At 38.6% G+C, this 20,438-nt stretch overlaps 1 protein-coding gene across 3 annotated transcripts in view; it reads left to right on the forward strand.

The window, feature by feature from the left end:
• Positions 1 to 20,438, forward strand: part of NFXL1 (nuclear transcription factor, X-box binding like 1) — a 50,773-nt gene that overhangs the window by 5,309 nt on the left and 25,026 nt on the right. For all 3 annotated transcript variants that reach the window (XM_054204231.1, XM_054204232.1, XM_054204230.1), the window contains exons 5-15: positions 34 to 212; positions 375 to 536; positions 639 to 739; positions 1,949 to 2,063; positions 2,428 to 2,552; positions 3,606 to 3,728; positions 4,994 to 5,084; positions 8,242 to 8,362; positions 9,002 to 9,158; positions 9,899 to 9,990; positions 13,244 to 13,265. In XM_054204231.1, coding sequence (XP_054060206.1) covers positions 34 to 212; positions 375 to 536; positions 639 to 739; positions 1,949 to 2,063; positions 2,428 to 2,552; positions 3,606 to 3,728; positions 4,994 to 5,084; positions 8,242 to 8,362; positions 9,002 to 9,158; positions 9,899 to 9,990; positions 13,244 to 13,265 — 1,288 coding nt within the window. The remainder of the gene's footprint in view (positions 1 to 33; positions 213 to 374; positions 537 to 638; positions 740 to 1,948; positions 2,064 to 2,427; positions 2,553 to 3,605; positions 3,729 to 4,993; positions 5,085 to 8,241; positions 8,363 to 9,001; positions 9,159 to 9,898; positions 9,991 to 13,243; positions 13,266 to 20,438) is intronic.

Below are 20,438 nucleotides of genomic sequence, written 5' to 3' on the forward strand. Positions count from 1 at the left end.
TTTTCTTTTCACTCCTTTTTTTTCTTGTTGTAGTCCAAAATGTAGGTTTGAATACAAACGGTCTGAAACTCCCAGTAGGTATTACTGTTACTGTGGAAAAGTAGAGAATCCAACACTGGACCCATGGCTGGTACCTCACTCCTGTGGTCAGATATGTGAGAGGGAATTCAAACCTTCTTGTGGTCATAAATGTTTGCTGCTCTGTCATCCAGGTAAATCCATTGTGTCTCTTGGTTGTATGACCTGTATTTATGTAGCTGTTACACAGCTTTACTTAAAATCTGCTAACTATATTTAAAATTCTGAGAATAAGACATGTAGTCAGGGCTGCATTTGCTGAATGACCATGAGGTATTCTTTTTTCCTGTACTTAGGACCCTGTCCACCTTGCCCAAAGATGGTCACAACAACCTGTCACTGTAAGAAAGCCAAACCAGTGCCCCGAAGGTGCAGTGCCAAGGAATGGTCCTGTCGCCTGCCGTGTGGCCGGACGTTGCTGTGTGGACAACACGCTTGTGAGAATTCCTGCCACGCAGGTAGACCTGCCGCCTTAGACCTCTGAGTAGTCGTTTTCATTGTTAAGAAACATCCTTCTTTCGCAATTCCCACTCTAAATGTCACTTTCCGATTGCATACAGGAGATTGTCAGCCTTGTCCACGAGTCAGTAAACAACGGTGCATCTGTGGAAGACAGACAGCAGAAAGACTTTGTGCGAGCCCTCAGTGGCAGTGTGATCAGGTATGTGAGGCTGTCCTTTTTAGCTTATTTCTCGTCATTATAAAATTTGATTAATCAGCGTATTAAGGATTGGAATAACTCATTTGGTAGGAAAAGAGTTTTATTTTTTAGGTTTTGAGAGTGCAATCAAAAATACAAGCAGCGGTGTTTGAGAACGGATCTACTTGGTGTCACAAGTCATTTCTGATAGCAGTTAAAATGTCACTTCTGGAATTGTGTTAGGGTTAAGCTAGCAGTGAGTTTGACCTTGTATAGTCTGTTTTCTTGTACTTGAGGTTGAAACTTCAGCTGCTGTCTTCAAAAATAAGCATGAAACCACAACTTAGTAGATAAGAGTTTCATGCTTATTTACTTCTAGTGGCTGTAACAGAATGAAAGCTTTGTGATTCATTCTTTGAAGTATATTTGCAGCTCATTCTTATGACCAGGGCTATGGATTGACAGACTGTAAAAAATAAAAATAATTTAAAAAATTAAGTGGCAGGGGGAGGTTGCACCAGGAGGTACCTAGTGATTACAATCCCAGTAAGAAAGGTACTTGGCCTCTGTAAAGTGTCAGTTAAAATGCGATTTATTTCAGCTAACGCTATAGAGAAAGGGATTATATTATAAATAATAGTAGGGTCCTTTAGATGCTGAGAACCCCAAGCTGTGCAGCATTGAATGAGCCCCTGATCCATGTGCAGCATGCACTGCAGACCCCATCTGTAGAAAGGGTTACCCTAGTTTGGTCATTGAAGCTATTGTAGGGTTTTGTTATGAGGAAGCAACTGTGTTCATCATTTCTACTGTCAAACAGAAAGGATGTTTGCATGGCAACTTCTTGTTGTGCTTTTAGATAAAGGCAAGGACATGCAGGTGGCGTAATCACTGGTACCAAGTGGGAGCTGCCTCCAATCTCCTCCGCTACAATAAGTTTATCCTGCAGCCAAGGGATATGTGCAGCACAACACAGGCCTGGGACTACTGAGATTAACTGTTATGTGAACCACTAACTCTTCAGTATACGGTGGTCTTCCAGTCAGGATCACTGCAGGAGTGATCAGTTTTATTTGGCAAACCCAGCGAATATAAGACTTGTTAACAAAATTCAGAAAAAGTTAAATTCCATCCAGATGTCTCTCACCCATAGTTTTCCCCCTTGGGTTGCTTTGTCTTGGTACGTAGTTTTGTTACATTGCATTGACTCCATTTCTCTGAGTTTACCAGGTGTGTGGGAAACCTTTGCCTTGTGGTAATCACACATGTGAACAAGTTTGTCATGCTGGTCCCTGTGGAGACTGTCCTCGTTCTGGGAAAAGGTCCTGTCCGTGTGAAAAATCAAGTAAGCTCCTTTTTTTTTTTTTTTTTTTTTTTTTATAAAAAAAAAAAGGTAAATCTAAAGAAAAAGAAGTCACACAGTCTTTGACAGTCAGTAGCTTAGCCTAATTCTGCAGGGCAGGGTCCATAAAAATTTCTTGCAAACAGTGAACTGTGACAGCTTATTTACATTTTTGCTTAATTCTTTCAAAGCTTTATTTAATACCAGCGGTTTAATTAGGAAGGTGATTAATTGAGTAATTCTAGAGAAGCTTTTAAAGAAATGAGAGAAGATTGGCATTTAAAGTCATAGTACACAGTGCATTTTTTTTCGAAATATTTTGGCTTTTTTTCTAAACCTTTGCTTGTACCTCTCTCTCTTCATCTAGAGTTTACCTTGCCTTGTACAGAAGATGTGCCCACTTGTGGCGATAGTTGTGACAAAGTTCTGGAATGTGGCATCCATAAATGTTCACAGCGCTGTCATCGAGGTCCCTGTGAAATATGCAGACAGGTCAGTCTTACTGTAGCAGGTTCACATTTTACTAGGGTTTTTAAACACTATATGCCTGGAACAGTGCAAGTCTCCTAAGGAAAATGAAGTCATCTATCACAAAATCTATGACTTCCTGATCATTAAAAGCAACGCATTTTTCCCTATCCCCCCCCGCCCCGTGCCCCAGCACAATTCTGAATTAGTAGTTGAGCATTATGTATCTGAATTGCAGCATGGATGAGGGATTTATTGGTTTTGGTTGGTTTTATTTTGTTTTGGGTTTAATTAATTATGCTTTAAGACAATTTTTTCCCCAGCTCTTCTAGCTTCCTTGCTGCTTTGTCTTACTACACTATTTCTTCATTAGTGCAATCGAAGATGCTGTAACATAACATTATTTCCTTGTTAGTAAAAAAAAAATAAAAAATAATATTTTGCTCTGCTCTAAGTCTCTAGGGTGCTTCTGTGGTCTGGCCTATAAAGCTGTTGCTCTGTCTGCTCTCGGTTGTCTCTTCCTGAACGAGCTTTGGCTACAGAGACTATGGTGGAAGTAGTTAGCACATGATAGCTGGGATGAAGGTCAGATAAACCTGCTCACCAACTTCTTAAATTATCTGTATACACAATGAATGAATCTAGTTTACTGTGGAGGAGAGGTACATTTTGGTATGAATTTGTTTTGCGTTTATGCTTGACATCTTGCACTACACACTTGAGTGGTTCCCTTGAAGTGGCTTCCCTCTTGGTGAGACCATGGGTACCGTGAGGTGCCATCTAGAGCACAGTGTTTGCAATAGAATCATGGAGTCATAGAATGGTTTGTGTTGGAAGGGACTTTAAAGATCTTCTAGTTCCAACCCCCTGCCAATACCGAAACAAGGTCCCCAAGTAGTTATTGCACAGATAGGTGATCTGCTTGGAGCATGTCATCTACTTCCTGTTGTGATACAATATTTTAGTATTACTCTCCCGTGAACTTTTCTTTACAGCTAGTAGTAGAACATATTATTTTCCACTTTTTTTTTTGGGGTATTAAACATGCCCTGCTTTTTTCCCTATCTTGCTGCCCAGGAAGTTGAAAAACAATGTCGCTGTGGAAAGCACACTAAACGCATGCCATGTCATAAGCCATATCTCTGTGAAACAAAGTGTACTAAAATTCGTGATTGCCAAAAGCACCAATGTAGGAGAAAGGTAAGTGTCCAGAGATCACCTTTCTCTCTCTCAAGAGATGATAATTTCTAAATGATGTTTAGATAACATTTTTTAAATTTATATATAATATTTTGTATTATATATAAAGCACATCAATCTGTTCTCCCAATTCATGTTATTGTATAGAAAGACTTTTCTTCAGTGTCATTCAGACCAGTTTGCTGTGTACCAGAATCCTTTGAAGAGGATGTCACTCAGGAAAACTCAGTGGCCTTACAAACTGGGAGGGGATTTTGACAACTTTCCAGCTTCAGAAGGCAGTTTTGCTTTCAGATACTTGAGTAGTTGCTGATGCTTTATGCATTCTGGAGTAGTTAAATCAATTTATTCCCTTACTTCGTAGGAAGATCTGGAGATCTCTCATAACTTTGTAAGGGACACTCTTATTTTTGACAACACAGCATTCCACCCCACCTTCTAATATGCATCACTGCAAACAGCAGTGGTCTGACAATTGGGAATCTTGTTTCTCTGCTCGTTTGAAGTCAAAAGAATAGTTGATAGCTGAGACCATTCTTTTCAGTTTATTGATTCATGAAGGCTTGAAAGTTGCCTGCTATGTGTGAATTAAGACATTATGGAAGTTGGACTTCTTACCACAGAAAGGCATGAAAAATACTGTTTCTTTCTTAGGTATTTTTGAGTATTATTATTACAGTGAAGTTACTTCATGTGAAAAGATGGCAAAGCAAGTAAATGAAATCCTGATGTCTTATGCTAAAAAATCCATGTTTCTCTTCCTAATTGACATCCTTTCTTATACAGTTTGGAAGGAGGGTACTTTTCAAGTTAAAAGATGAGGTTCTCTCCTGACCTGGCATCCACCGTTGTGGTGGTGTGATGTGTTCTGATTCTTCCACGTTACTACTTTATGTACAAACAGAAAGTAGATCCCAAAGTTATCTGACCTTTCCTGCAAAGGTAAAAGGTGTATTGTTAGGTTGTTGTTTCTTTTTTTTAAAAAGTAGTTAGCAACAGTTTTGTGCCAGGGAACTTTTAAAATGTTCTTACACTTCTTGGAAGCACTCTGCCTTTTTAGTGTGGTATTATTTTATAATTTGAGTTCTTAAAAAGCATTTTACAGATGGCCTCCTTTCTGTATCTGTCATGAATTTGAGGAAATTTGATGAAATAGCATGCAAGTTGTTGTTAAGAAGTATTGAAAAAATGAGATAGTAGAAGAGTGCAAATTTATATCAGAAATGTCCAAGTTTTCAGTTATATATTTATTTTTTTCTTAATAGTGCTGTCCTGGAAACTGCCCACCTTGTGATCAAGTCTGTGGGCGGACTCTAGGCTGCAGAAATCACAAATGCCCTTCAGGCTGCCACAGAGGTAAGAAGGATCCCTGTAGTGATGGAATATTGTTTATTCCAATAAACAATATTCGTGCTTGCATGACTCTGTATGGTGCTTAATGAATTCTTTCCCTTGTTGCATGTGGGCTTTTTGTGGGGGCGGTGTGTTTGAAAGGTTTTTAGTGCTGGTTAGAGCTTAAGGACTTGCATAATGACAACCTGAGTTTTTACCTGGTAATTTTGCTTCGCATTGTTCCTCTGAAAATGCTCTGTCCCCTTTCCAGCTGCTTAATTCAAAATCCATAGCTTGACTTTTTTTCCCAAATAATTCTGTTCACTGAATATGCATAACAAAGTGCAACTACGTATAGGAATGACCGTGCTGATTGAGTCTGGATGGTTTTTAAAAATCACCGTGCGATACGAATGGGCTTAAAATAAAGGTGATGGAATTTGAATGTATATTGCTATCTTACTGGTAAAAGAGAAAATAAGAACTTGTTATGGGCTATATGAAGGGTAACAAAAAAGTTTACTTCTGCATCCAGTGACCTTGGTTAAAAAGATGCTGCAAATGGCCAAAATTACCTAGCAGCTTTTATGCTGGCCAATAGCTTTGACATTTGCTCCGTAGGGGATTAAATTGGAATGACTGAAAAAGTGGCTGCCCTCTCAGCAATTTTCCCCACAGAAGCTGCTGCCCTGCTGAAACAACAACTCAGTACCCTGTGTAATTTCCCTTAGTATTTTGGACTTCAAATTGCAACAACTCAGGAAATAATTCACAACTTGTTCGACCAATCTTTCTTTTGAGGCAGTGGTTCTTAAGAGGACAGGATAGGTAAATGTGGTAGTTGTTGTGGTAGTTGTCCTAGTTAACCTGCTGTTAAATCTATTACCACAAACTGGAGGTTTGTATTTTCTCTCTTAATTGTGCCCATTCTCTTCTTCCCTTTCCCTTCTTTTACCCTATACCCCTACAAAATCATGGAAAAATGTAATTTTTTTTTTTTTTTGTACTGTCAGAACAAAACTCATAACATTGTTCTTATGCATTGGTTTGGTTGACAACTAAATTGTAGAATAAAATTCTGGTTGGAAAACTAAGGAGCTAATGCTGCATTATAGGATAAACTTTTACATTGAATAGCTGTTTATATTTGAGAGTGCTTGCATCTTACAGCCTGGCTAAAAGTGACAAGGATGTCTAATAACTACCAGCAGTATAAAAATCGTAAGTCAGTGCCTATAAGAAAACAAAAGTGAACTTTGAGAATATAAATATCAAATATATACACTTCAAAGTATATGTAATTTATTAAAACACTACAGTTGTCAATATTTAAGTGCTAACTCTTGCCAAAAGTTGCATCTAATAACTATGTTATCAGATGATAAATTTAGACAATAACTTCTGTGTGCTTTAACAAATTACAGTCTAGTACAATTTGTAATTACTTGTCAGAGTGTTTGAAAATATTCCTAATAAAGGAATATTGACCTGCTGTCAAGGGGGAAGTTCTCTCCCACCGAGGACTTCTAATTCTGTAGTCACACTCCTTTCTTCAAGTCACGTCTGGTGTATTTTGAAGTACCTCCGTGAGGCAGTTTACCTAGAAAACTTGGCTAGCAAAAGGAAAATGAAGAACAATTATTGCTGGGATGTAGCAGGATTACTTAGCTATTTATTTCAAAATATTTATATTCATGTGTTTCTCCTTATACACCAATATTTTAATAGCTCCTGAAAGTTAGGATTATTAGTTTATCTTCAGTATGTAATACCAGGTCAGGTTAATTTTGCAATGAGCTGCCAGATCTCAGTGACTACTGATTTTGAAGGAAATAGTATACCTCCTAGAAAATCACTTGCCAGATCAGGTCCTTTAGAAGGTACCTGATCTCAGAATTATTAGAGCTTGCTGATAATAAGCACTTGGCCTTTAGCAGGGGTCCCTGAAAAAAGGTAACTTAATCTATTCTATTTGTGATTTGATTTTAACATATCTTTTTTTCTTAAGTATGTAACCACGCTTGCTGAAATTTAGAATGTGGTGCCAGGGAATAGAAATGTTTTGTTTCCTACTGTAGTGCATTATAACACTTGATTTGAGAACTATATGCTCTCACCTTAACTTCACGTTTATATGCGATCTCTGCCCTACCATCTTTTTGAGTATGTAGGCAGTTGTTTGATTAGTAAAATACTTAAGTAAATTGTACACAAATTAGCCACTCTGGGCAGCATAGCTTTAGACCTGCAATTTCTTTTGTAAAGCTGTTTATGTGTGCTGATAATATGTTATAATTTAATTTACTTTGCAATATGAAGACTGTATACTTCCATCGTTTTTATTTTGGCAGCTTTTTGTCATTGAGAGATCCGCTTTTTGAAGCGTTGCTTCTCAGATCCTGCTAACAAGTCAGAATTGCTTAAAAGTTGTGCTGTTGATAACGCTTTCAAAGCATTGCGTTCCTTAAAATTTCAGGATGCAACATGATTAGTAAGACAAAATCCCACGTCTAAATTTGTTTTTTTTAGAGGATTCTTACTGCATATTACTCAATAATAAAACTTAGCGGTTGGCACATGATGAAGAAATAGTGTGGGAGAGCTGTAAATTAAAACATAGGTATTTTACAGATCTCTTTTTAAATATATCAGGTTAGTAGCATGAGTAACTTTATAAAGGAGGAGGATCTTTTTTGAAAAGCATTAATTATACCTAGAGGATTAACTTTTCTTTAACGTCATATAAAATCTGCAAAACTTGATTGTACCAGTTTTTCAATGTCTCTTTTTTTTCTTTTGAGTATAGATGAAAGATGTCTTCATATGTATGTAAGACTGAAATATAAACAGCAAATATCTAAGTGTTGTGCAATTGAAATTTCTGGGCTTTAATAATGCTGACTTCTTTTTAAACTGTGAGGGAGGGATTGTTTCTAACTTGATACCAGTTAACAACTAGAATAATCGAGATTATTGTTGCTATTCTTCAAGAACGGTGAAATCCCTCTTTGCCAAGAGGGATTTGAAACTAAACAGAAATAAAAATTATCAGCCATCTATTATTTAAATCAAACAGCATAGGACAATTATACCACGTGCATATTCAGAGTTACATTAGTTGCCATTTTTTATAATCAGTAGTTTATTGAGAATATCATGTTGTTAATATATTTATTTTTAGGTAGTTGTAATCCGTGTCCTGAGACTGTAGATGTGAAATGCAATTGTGGAAAAACTGTCATTAAAGTCCCCTGTGGCAGAGAGCGCACCATCAAACCTCCCAAATGCAAACAGCTGTGCAGGTCAGTAAAGAAAGTGTGTGTGTTTCTAGTTCGTCAGTGGAGTTGAAGGTATCCTTAAAGTAGTAAAATATAAATTTAAAAGGCAAAAATTATTCCTTTAATATGATTACAGGTATTACTTCTCAGTTTTCTGTATTCTTGACTATGCAGATGGAGATTAGCAATAATCCTTCCTATTAGACACCTCTTTGATGCTGCAGTTTCATGAGCAGCTTGCTGCTCTCAAGGGGGATGTTCTGTCCCATTGAGCACTTCTAATTCTGTAGTCACACTCCCTTCTTCACGTCGTGTCTGGTACGCTTTGAAGTACCTCCATGAGGCAGTTTACCTAGAAAACTTGACTAGCCAAAGGAAAAAGGAGAATATATTTTGCTGGGATGTAGCAAGATTACTTAGCGCAGGATAGAATTAGGAGTGAAATAGCTGTTTGAATATGTAAACCCAACTTTGATTTTAATTTAATTGAGAACTCCTGTAGAATTTTACTGCAATATTAACCACTGCTGAAAGTGAGCAGTAAACTCATTTTAAAAATGAGAACTTGTTCATCTCAGTGCTTTGTATTTAGCATAATTGTCCAGTGACTGGAACTTTGTATTTCTTGCTATCATATTGATTCATTCTTGGATTTTACTTCAGTCGACCACCTACCTGTCACCACTCTACCCAGGAGAAACACTACTGTCACTTTGGTCGATGTCCTCCCTGTCGTCAGTCCTGCCAGAAAGCATTAACGTGTGGTCATTTGTGCCCAGTTTCCTGCCATGATGAAGCACTTGTGAAGCAAACTGGCGTAGTAAGTAAATAATGAAAAATAGTGTGTTATCTTTGTTCTGAAGAATGAACAACAGTTGTTTGACCTTAGTCTTATGTTGGAGGCTTTTGGAGTTCAGAGTAAATAAATGATCAAGCACAGAGGTACGCGTACCGCTTAACTGAGAAACTAAGTGGTTCTAGCTCCTCTGTTGCAATCTAATTAACTTTGTAATATATCTAATGAACTGCAGTTTTCAGCAGTTATAATTACTTGAGAATTTTTGTTAGTTGTATTACAAACATTTAATTTCAAATGTAAGCAATTACTTCTAACATAAGAGTAAAAAATAAATTTTAACTCTGATACTTACTAAACCATCAACGTTTGCACAAGTTCTAAGTGAGAAATTGTTTGGCATCTTTAAACGTGACGCATGTACTGCACGATGATAGTTTCACTTGCTTAGTAATTGAAATATTTTTATTTTTTTACCTCTATTCAATGCTTAGAATTGTTTTGCTGTTTTGATTATTTGTTGTTTTGGGGGTTTTTTTGGCTGTGCGCCTCATTTTTAGCAGTAGGGTCACAGGCCTTCATTTTCCTATCCCTATCCGTGCTAAGGATGAAATACTAACTTTTTGTGCGTAGGGTGTGTTGAGATTTCCATTAGTAAAAAGTTAATTTGTTAGAACTGGGATCTCTTTAGGTGATATGTTTGTTTATGGTCAAGCAGATCCTTTTGTGTTTTGTATTCAACTAGTGTTGTTTTATGCTCTCAGCATCAGTCTGCAGGTCCTTGGGAACAGCCATCTGAGCCAGCTTTTATTCGAACTGCGTTACCGTGCCCTCCCTGTCAGGTTCCTATACCAGTGTAAGTATTAAAAAAGAAATGAAATAAAGTTTTGGTATGGAAAGAGACCTTTTCTTCTCATACTGTTGTAGAGCTGGACATTAAAACAACCGTATTTTCCTGTTCAGATGCAATGAGTCTATATGAACACCATTCTCGTAAAACTGGGAGCATTGGTGGTTGTTTCATAGATACTTGTGTAGTTCATGCTCACTGTATGAGATGTTGATAGTTTTAGTAAAGTTTGGTTGCGCATGTTGTGCGCAATGCTACCTTAAAAGAAAAATATGAAAATTGCAAAGACAGCCACTGTAATTAGGTAGTCTTTGGTCACATACAGGTTTTTCCATATAGTTTCTTTTGTGTTTAGTTTATGGGATCCTAATTTTCTGCATAGTAAATTGCTATTTTGTTTCTCAGTTGTTCAGTTATATGCTAAAGAATGGCAGGTGGATGCCCTTCATCCCATCTGCTCATCTCGTTTCTGTTTTTGACTTGTGCAGAAGGTTCTCCTCCTTGAGTTAGAGCCAAATCAACTCTTTCTGTGAGGATACTGGGGATATAAGGGAAGATATGATGATGACTTTTTTTTCACCGTTCTTTTTTCAATTTGATAGAACTTCTGTTTATATTGTGGAATAAGGACTTAGAATTCAACATCTACCTGAAAAAGGATATACTGGGGTTTTTGGTCTGTTTTTGTGTTGTAGTCTCTCACTGTTTTAAACCCTGCATGCTTCACAGGCATTAGTGCCTACTTGTTTTCTAAACATTCCTCCTTATTGAGGGAATATTATGTCCTCATTTTATGAAGTGAGAAGTAGACAGAGGAAGATGATAAAAAATACCAATTTAACGGCTTATGTAGATGTGTTTAGAACTTTCTCAAGGACTGTACTATGATAGGTTGTACTTCTGTACCTACAGCTTTTTGTACTTCAAAACTGTGACTGCTCAGCACTTCTAATACTTGAGCCCAGAGTTTGAAGGCAGACACCCAAAAGGTGAAAAACGTGTAGCTAGGAACAGTCTGGTTTCAGTGTTTGGGTAGATGCCTATAGAAACCGTCTAGTGTAGGTCTTCAGCAGAGGTCATTGTGTAACATCGTGCATTATGTAGGGTGCATCTCTGAATTCCAACCTCAAAACCACCTTCTTTAGTCTGAAGACTCCTCCCCAGAGGAGATAAGTCTGCTAAGCGAGAAGGAAAACCATACTGGAAAAGTTGTACTTAATTTTGTAACTAGAGGACGCATTGTTACACTTCATAGTACTTGGGGCGACTTAAGGTTCTACTAGCATTAGATCACAATTCCGCAATATCCGAACTACCTTGATTGATCTTTGCAACTGTAATGTTCTTTTTCTTTCTTTTTTTTTTCTTTTTAATGGAAGAGATATGAGAAAAGTTTCCTGAATTAACAAAATAATAATAGTAAACAAAACCATAGATACAAAGTAATGTGGTGCTACGAAGCAAAATATCTGACACCTTCTTAGATCATTAGCAGGGCTTTTAGAATCATTGCTAGAACAGTGGCATTTGAACAAATATGATAATGGAGAATAGTTTCAATAGTCCTATTCTGTATGAATGGGTGGTTGTTAGTGGGGATTCCGTCCTTCACAGCTGAAGCTTTGCAATACTTTTTGATGTTTTTTCTAATAATTTGGATGCGAGCAGTGAGATTTGGAATGGAATTTATTTGGTATCTGTTTCTGTAAATAGTTAAAAGGGAGTTTCTGGAAAATTATTTGCTGAGAATGAGAATATTTCACAGAACTTTGAGGCTGGAAGGTACATTAGGATGGGATCATCTAGTCCAACCTCTTGCTAAAACCAGGTAAACACTGAAGTCAGACCAATTTGTTCCAGCTTTGTTCAGCTAGACCTCAAAAACCCGAGTACATCATTGATTCTACAGCCTCTCTGGACAACCTCTTACAGTGCTTGATTATACCGATTATTTTTTTTTATTTTATATTTTTCTGAATGGAATTCCTGCCCTTGAATGTATGAGGGACTGCACTGTCCCTTAGTGTTGTCTGCAAAATTCGTGCATTTTGTCTCTTCTGAGTTACTGGGGAAAAAAATTTTAATCAAGGTAGATCCCAGGCTGAAGAATTCCACCTGTAACTGGTACCCCAGTAGGATACAAAAAACTAGCCACTATCATTTGAGCCCAGTGATCCTGCCAGTTTGTCACGTGTCTGGTAGTTCGTCTGAAACCAATACATCTCAACTTAAATGCAGGGCTGCTGTGGGGAACCTCTCCTCCACAGATGTAGTAGTTACGTGGCACGAGGCAAGCAGGCTGGTCAAGCAGTTTCCCCTTGCAGTGCAACAGAAGCACGCTACAGTGGAAAGCAGAGGTCCTAAAAAACGAATTAACTGGTTAGAGAAAGATTATCTTGGATATAAGATAATTGAGCTGTATAGAGTGAAGAACAGGCTCCTTTGCAACGTGTGCTTCTTACTAGGTGAAAGACTGATTATTCTTGTTAATATCCCACTGTCCTAAAGATCGTCTGTAGCTATTTGTAGTTGCTTTGTATTAGAGAAGTTATCAGGGTTACTTTTTTTAATACTTTTCTAGAAATTTTTAGGAACTGATGTAGAGGTATTTTAGCTTGAATATTAATGACGTTTTCATCACTCTCCCTTATAGAGTTTCAGTAGAGAAATCAAAATAATACTTGGGAAGGAGATGGCAGATAGGAAATCAGAGGTAAAAAGAAAAATAAACTTTTCAAAATAAAAGAGCAAAAGATTGATTTAATTTTTAGGAGATCAGCGTTTGAATGAGTCACCATTTAATACCTTCACAATTCTGATCAGTGTGCATTTTTCTTTCCTAGGGATGGTAGACCATTCTAAAAGGGATAGAGTTGTAGACATAAGGGTAGACTGGGTAGTTCTCTGAAATAACTGAAATATATGAAGTGATATATTAGTAAAGCCAAAGGAGAAGATGTTAGGAAGCAATTCAGGTAATTCTCTAAAGAAATTTTCTAAAATAAAAATTATTAATTTCATATACAACTATGATTAATCTACACATGAAACACTCATTTTTGGGATTACCATCGTAAAATACAGCAATCCAAACAACTGCTGAAAAAGACAAGATCTGCTTAGATAGATGATTTTCTTTTAGTTTGCGCTTTTTAAAAATAGATTGCATTATTGTTGTGTGAGAAGCACCAGCGCTGTTTTAAGTCCCTTATTAAATAAATACATGTTTTCTAAATCTCTGATTTTCTCTCTTTGACAGGGAGTGTCTTGGGCAGCATGAGGTGAGTCATGGAAACTGCCTTTTTAAGTGGAATATGAAGTATACCTCACTTTGTCAGTCTGCAAAAAAAGAGTATTAAAGATAAATATTATATGGCTTGTTTATATTTTAAAACCAGTGAAGTACCTTATGACAAGGGCTTCCATATCACAAGGTATTTTAATTCCTTTTTGAAGAATATATAACTACTTGACTTTTTAGAATTCTTGGACAGAAATTTAAACTCATGATTTGTGAAGCTATTTGTATATTCCTGCAGTTGTTCAAATTTTTTAGGTTTTTTTAGTTTTAATTTTTTTTGAGGGGGTCTTTTTACATTATACACTTCTTGGTTTTTTTTTTTTCTTCATTATTGTTATTATTCTCTCCCTGTCACACAGTTCTTCTAGAAACTGTTGTGTTTATTTTAGAAGGATAAGGAACATAGTGTCATACAGGAAAATTCTCGTCTGACTTAGATCTAAGCGTGTGTGGATGAAATCAGACAATACAGTACCAACTTCTTCAGTGTTACTTATTAGCTTGTCTTATTGGTGTGCAGCTTTTTCCAGGCTCAGATGAAGTCATTGCCTTTTTTGGCTTACATGAGAAGAAAAGCTAATTGACCCTTGAAGCAAAACAAATACCAACATTATTCACAGTCATTTCTAAAAGTCATTGATTGCTAAACTAATCTTTAAAAAAACCTATTGCTATTACAGCTTTGTCTACTAGTAAGTCTGGCATAAATTCACTATCAAAGTGCAGCTAACAATACTGTAACAAACCTAGTTTAGTTTTAAGCTCGTAAAAAATTCTAGAAAACAGTAAACACTTGAAAATATTTACAGATACCCCTCCCCCCCCCTTTTTTTTTACTTTGAACTTCTTTAATAATCTTTTGGTATGTGTTGTAATGGTGGCTTGATTGTGTGGTGGCAACACCTACAAATGTTGTTAACAAAGTTTATATATCCCCAGTCTCTTTGCGCAGCATGCTTATTAATCCAAGCAAGGTGTGAATACAGCTTCCAGAGAGCTACTTTGCAGCTTGTCGGTTGCTAACGAAAAATGTGCTGTGAAAATGGATGAAAAGAACAACTGTGCCTTCTTGTTTGTTGTTGAGACAGAGGGGTTTTGGTTTTGCTTTCCACAGTAAAACTTGCAAGTGTCTCAGCCAAGGTTTTATAGAGTCAATGATGTGTTTTGTGATAGGACATATGGAATCTCACCCTAACTTTCATGAATTTATGTATAAACAAAATATCAGCTGTGGTATATAATTTGTGGTATATAATTTTGGGTTTGGTACTGTTCAGATGTACATGGTTGTAAAGTTTGTCCCTCCTTGTAACAGAGGACAGCACAGCTCTTCTATTTAGTGAAAATGGTTCCAGTTACTGCATATTACTACATACACTCGCTACAGTTACTACACAGACTCACAGGGATTGTGGTAGGACTAGGGGTAATGGTTTTCATCTGAAAGTGGGGAGATTTAGGTTAGATATTAGGAAGAAATTCTTTACTGTGAGGGTGGTGAGACGCTGGAACAGGTTGCCCAGGGAAGTTGTGGATGCCCCATCGCTGGAGGTGTTTAAGGCCAAGTTGGATGGGGCTTTGAGCAGCCTGGTCTAGTGGGAGGTGTCCCTGCCCAGGGCAGGGGGTTGGAACTAGGTGATCTTCAAGGTCCCTTCCAACCCAAACCATTCTATGATTCTGTATTTATAACTATTTATTTCAGAATAATTAACAAAAATTAAAACAATCCCTTCTTTGTTGCATACTAGTCTTAGCAGAATCAGTCAATGGCTTTGGGTCATGTTTTCTCAATGAGTTAGTTAGAAAATAAGGAAAAATCCCAGGGAGTTTATACCTAACTTTAATTTTTCGGATTTATTGATGCTATATGATATTTTGGATTAAACCTTCCTTCTCTCAGCCAGCAGAGCGCAGTGCTTCCTTCCTCCTGAAGTTCAGCAGTTTCTGGAATGGAATGAAGTGTCCTAATCTTTGAGGTTTTGATAGCAGTCAAGGAAAAGAATAATTTGTTAATGTGTGTGTGAGGGGCGGGTGCCTACAGTGTGTTTTCCGTGCATTGTACGTTTTTATGTTGTTCTGGGATCTCTTGAAAAGAAGAAAACCAAATATGTAGTCTGTTCAGTGTTTTACAGCCACGTTGGCTCTTAACAAGTAATCTCACCTCAAACTAATTTACTTCTGTTAATGAGGTAAAACATATGTATGTATTTATGAACACTTCCCTCCTGTAGTAGCTTCCAGCCCCTGAGGGGTTTTTCATTGGGAAAAGTGAACTTTTTATGGGTGATGAAAGCAGCAATTTTCTCAAATAAGTTTTGCTGTGAAGAGGGGCTCATTGCCGAACCATGTTACTACTTACGTTGGACTGTTGTTACACCTCCTATACTGGAGGAGGTATAAAAGAAACAAACTAGGAGTGAAATGAGTTATAAAGGCTTCTTGTATTTTACTAGGATGCCTGCAGACGATGAGTAGAAGAGAGAATGAAAGCACACAGTTTAGGAGTTGTATAATAAGCAAATCTACTGTGTTTACAGTTTTACTTGGACAGTAACTTTAATTTGTGTAGGTATTGGAGTTGGTTGTTTTGTTGGGGTTTTTTTGTGGTTTGTTTTGGTGGTTTGTTTTTTTTTTTAAATTTCACTTTGGCTTTTAGCTTAAAAAGTATTTCTACGGGTTTGACTTAGTTCGAGTTCTTACGTGTCTTTGGGTATTTAGAAGAAGCAATTTATCGCTTGAAACAGCAGACTTAACTTTTCAGATTATATAATTGTATAAAATCCATGTTGAGTGGAGGTATGATTCTACGTGATAAATTTTTTTAGGTTAAAACCTAAAATAATATTTCTTTTAGCTACGTTGTGCAGCCTTCTTTTAAATAATTTTACTGTGCAAGTTTTGGATGTTTTTACATATATTTAGAAAAATGAATAACTTCATTCTTTGATCTGTAGGTGCTTAAAAGTAGCTCTCAATTTTGTTTCAGGTTATAGGTCAGAAAAATCACTTACCAACAGTTGCTGCCACCTCAAAATGAAAACTTGGTGGTTTACTTTTTCTTTGAACTGCTGTAAGCATTGGCATTTCATAGCAATAGCATACATGTGCTCTTTTAAAATCAGATTATGAGAGATAATGTTTATATTCAAAATCTATTTTTATGGAAGAACATTAATTAAAGCCCATACAAGGTAAATGAGGGGAAAAACAGGAAATCTTAACTGGATATGGTATAAATTTATCTGCTGTATTTAATTCTCTCATAGTTGCTTCATTTCATTAAATGTTCTAGGGGAAGGGAAACATTCTGTTTTTGTTTCTGTGATGGGTATTTTGAATATCCTGTGATATCAGTCTTGTTCTCAGGCAGATAGAACTCTTTTTTCTTCTTGGGTTTGTTTTGGGGTGGGTTGTTTTTTTTTTTGGTAGGAATTTGATGCTATGTTTTATTATTCTAAGTTGTTTTTTTAGTTGTGGTTCAGTTACAAGAGGAAGACCATTACTCTGCCTCTAGGTAAAATTTTATGTAAAACTTGATGAGATTAATCTTTATGGCTAAATACCTTATGAATATATCCAAAACTTCTCTGCCCTATTGTACTTGATTTTTTTATTTTCATATTTCAATTGTTGTATCTGTTAGTTGCTTTTATGCATTTGAGAGATGTGCTGGAAAGCTTCTGAAAGTTGTCTTGTCCTTTTTTCCTTGCCTTCCTTTCCTTTCCTTATCCCATGGAAGACCTGTGGTCTTTTTTGCCTTTTTTTTTTTTTTTTCTTTCTTCTTCCAATCAGCTTTCATAAAATACTTCTGGTTCTCATCTGTGTTCTTTATTCTTTAGCTCATAAGCCTCCTGGAGTTTGTGGCTTCTTTTATATTCGTCTTTGTAACAAGAGCAGCGACCTCCATTTAGCTATTTCAGAAATGCATTCCAACTATAGAAAGCAAAACTTTTCTCTACTTTGTCCTTTGGATTTATTACTAATATCCACAACAGATTGACTTGTCAAGAAACAGAAACAAAATTTTAAAATATATTGTAGGTTTAAATTGAAATTCTTTTGCTTTTGGCTACAACGTCAATTGATTCCAGAAGACTCTCTTATCTTTTATTGGACTCAAGACTTGGGGAAACTCAGTGAGTGGGGCAAGCTGAAGCTGTGCTGGATGCAGCCAGAGGGCTGGGATGTTCTCTGCAGTTGGCTGACTGAAAGCTGCCACTGGTGTCTGCTGGCTTGTGTTCTTCCCTGCCCCTGGCTTCATCCAACGCTGCAGCTCATCTGGTGTACTTTCCTCCTGTGCTCGGCACTGGTGAGGCTCTACCTCGAGTGCTGTGTCCAGTTTTGGGCCCCTCGCTACAAGAAAGACATTGAGGTGCTGGAGCGTGTCCAGAGAAGGGCAACGAAGCTGGTGAGGGGTCTGGAGCACAAGCCTTATGAGGAGCGTCTGAGGGAGCTGGGGGTGTTCAGCCTGGAGAAAAGGAGGCTGAGGGGAGACCTTCTCGCTCTCTACAGCTCCCTGAAAGGAGGGTGTAGCCAGGTGGGGGTCGGTCTCTTCTTCCAAGTAACAGGCCATAGGACAAGAGGAAGTGACTTCAAGTTGTGCCAGGGGAGGTTTAGGCTGGATATTAGGAAAAATTTCTTCGCCAAAAGTGTTACCAAGCTTTGGAATAGGCTGCCCAGGGAAGTGGTGGATCTGCCATCCCTGGAGATATTTAAAAGATGGGTAGGCATAGTGCTTAGAGATATGGTTTAGTGATGGTTTTTGTCAGAGTTAGGTTGATGGTTGGACTAGATGATCTGAAACGTCCCTTCCAACCTAGGCGATTCTATGATTATACTTGAGGGAGGCTACCAGAAGGGATGCTCCACTTCTGCCTGTGTGCTCCTGCCAATTCTCTTTAACTGGAGCTAGTGGTTATGTCCTCATCTGATGGAAGGCTAACTCTTGGTAAAAGGAGTCCCATCAGCATATTGAACTGTGCAGGCTGTTACTGCCCTGATCTGCTGTAGCTGCATGAATCATAGAATCATTTAGGTTGGAAAAGACCCTTGGGATCATCGAGTCCAACCATCAGCTCCACTCTACAAAGTTCTCCCTTACACCGTATCCCTTAACACCACATCTAAACGAGTCTTAAACACATCCAGGGATGGTGACTCCACCACCTCCCTGGGCAGCCTATTCCAGTGTCTGACCACTCTTTCTGTGAAGAATTCTTTCCTAATGTCCAGCCTAAACCTACCCTGTTGCAGCTTGAGCCCATTCCCTCTTGTTCTATCGCTAATTACCTGTGAGAAGAGACCAGCACCAGCCTCTCTACAGTGTCCTTTCAAGTAGTTGTAGAGAGTGACAAGGTCTCCCCTCAGCCTCCTCTTCCTCAAGCTAAACAGTCCCAGCTCCTTCAATTGCTACTCATAAGATTTATTCTCCAGGCCCTTCACCAGCTTCGTTGCCCTCCTCTGCACTCACTCCAGCACCTCGATATCTCTCTGGTATTGAGGTGCCCAAAACTGGACACAATACTCAAGGGGTGGCCTCACCAGTGCTGAGTACAGGGGGACAATCACCTCCCTCCTTCTGCTGGCCACACTGTTTCTAATACAAGCCAGGGTGCCATTGGCCCTCTTGGCCACCTGGGCACACTGCTGGCTCATGTTCAGCCACTTGTCAGTCAGAACCCCCAGGTCCTTTTCTGCCAGGCAGCTCTCCAGCCACACTGCCCCAAGCCTGTAGTGATGCATGGGGTTGTTGTGGCCCAAGTGCAGCACCCGGCACTTGTCCTTGTTGAAGCTCATTCCGTTAGCGTTGGCCCGTCGGTCCAGTCTATCCAAGTCTCTCTGTAGAGCCTCCCTATCCTCATGTAGATCAACACTCCCGCTTAGCTTCGTGTCATCTGCAAACTTGCTGATGATACACTCTATGTCCTTATCAAGGTCATCAATAAAGATGTTAAACAGAAATGGTCCCAACACTGAGCCCTGAGGGACATCACTTGTGACCGGCCGCCAGCTGGATTTAACTCCATTGACCACCACTCTTTGGGACCACCCATCCAGCCAGTGCTTGATCCAGCAGATCGTATGCTCATCCAGGCCGTGAGCCGCCAGTTTTTCCATGAGAATTCTGTGGGGGACAGTGTCAAATGCTTTTCGAAAGTCTAGGTAGACAATGTCCACAGCCCTTCCCTTATCCAATAATCGGGTCATCTTGTCACAGAAGGAGATCAGGTTCGTCAGGCAGGAACCAGTAGCATGAGCTGCAGCAGAACCAGTAGTCATAAAATTGAGTGGAAATGGGGGAGCAGGGAAAAGAGAGAAGTGGGCAGTGGCAAATCTTAATGTTTAGTATACCTTTTCACTCATTCTTTTACCTTCCAGCATCCTTTGTCTACTTGTGTTGCTACTGAAAGGAAGTTGTGGCTGGGGGAGTTAGAGGAGGATGAGAAGGGACAGCATATTAGGAACGATAAAAGGTTTGGTAATTGGTGTCTGTTCGTTGGGTCTAGTACCATGCTCAACTTCAGACTCTATTGGCCCTATTGCTGGATTTTGCTCATTTGGTCAACAGAAACGTAAGCCATCAGAGACCCGAGTTGTAGGATGTTTGCAAGGAGGAGTATGACCCAGGCATTCAGACTTGCTATGGTTGTGTGAGGGCTTTAGCCAGCATGATGAGCTTCAGCTCTGACACAGGGATGGGAGAGTAGCTGGACATGATAGCCTCAAGGTTTTCTCCTGTGTATTCCATGCTTGATGTTCAGCCTGCCATGCAGACTCCTCGTGTTCACAGAGTTGCTGTTGGTCAGGATGAGGAGAACAAGGAGTTCAGAAGTCTTCATAGAATCATATCATAGAATGGTTAGAGTTGGAAGGGACCTTAAAGATCTGGTTCCGACCCCGCTGCCATGGGCAGGGACACCTCCCACTAGACTAAGCTGTGAATGAATTGTGTTTTGCAATGACTTTGCAATGACAATCTCTTTTTTGGGTGAAGCCCAGAAAATACTTCCATAGGCAAGTGGATTCAAATCCTACTTTGTATATTTTTGCTTTAGGAGTGAGGGAAATCAACATGGACAGTGCTGAAGGGAGAAGGTCTCTCGTTTTGCTCTCTGGGGGGACCAACCTCTCTTCCGTTTTTCAGTTCGGGTGC

The sequence above is a fragment of the Rissa tridactyla genome, chromosome 5, assembly GCF_028500815.1.
Source record: "Rissa tridactyla isolate bRisTri1 chromosome 5, bRisTri1.patW.cur.20221130, whole genome shotgun sequence".
Taxonomy (NCBI): domain Eukaryota; kingdom Metazoa; phylum Chordata; class Aves; order Charadriiformes; family Laridae; genus Rissa; species Rissa tridactyla.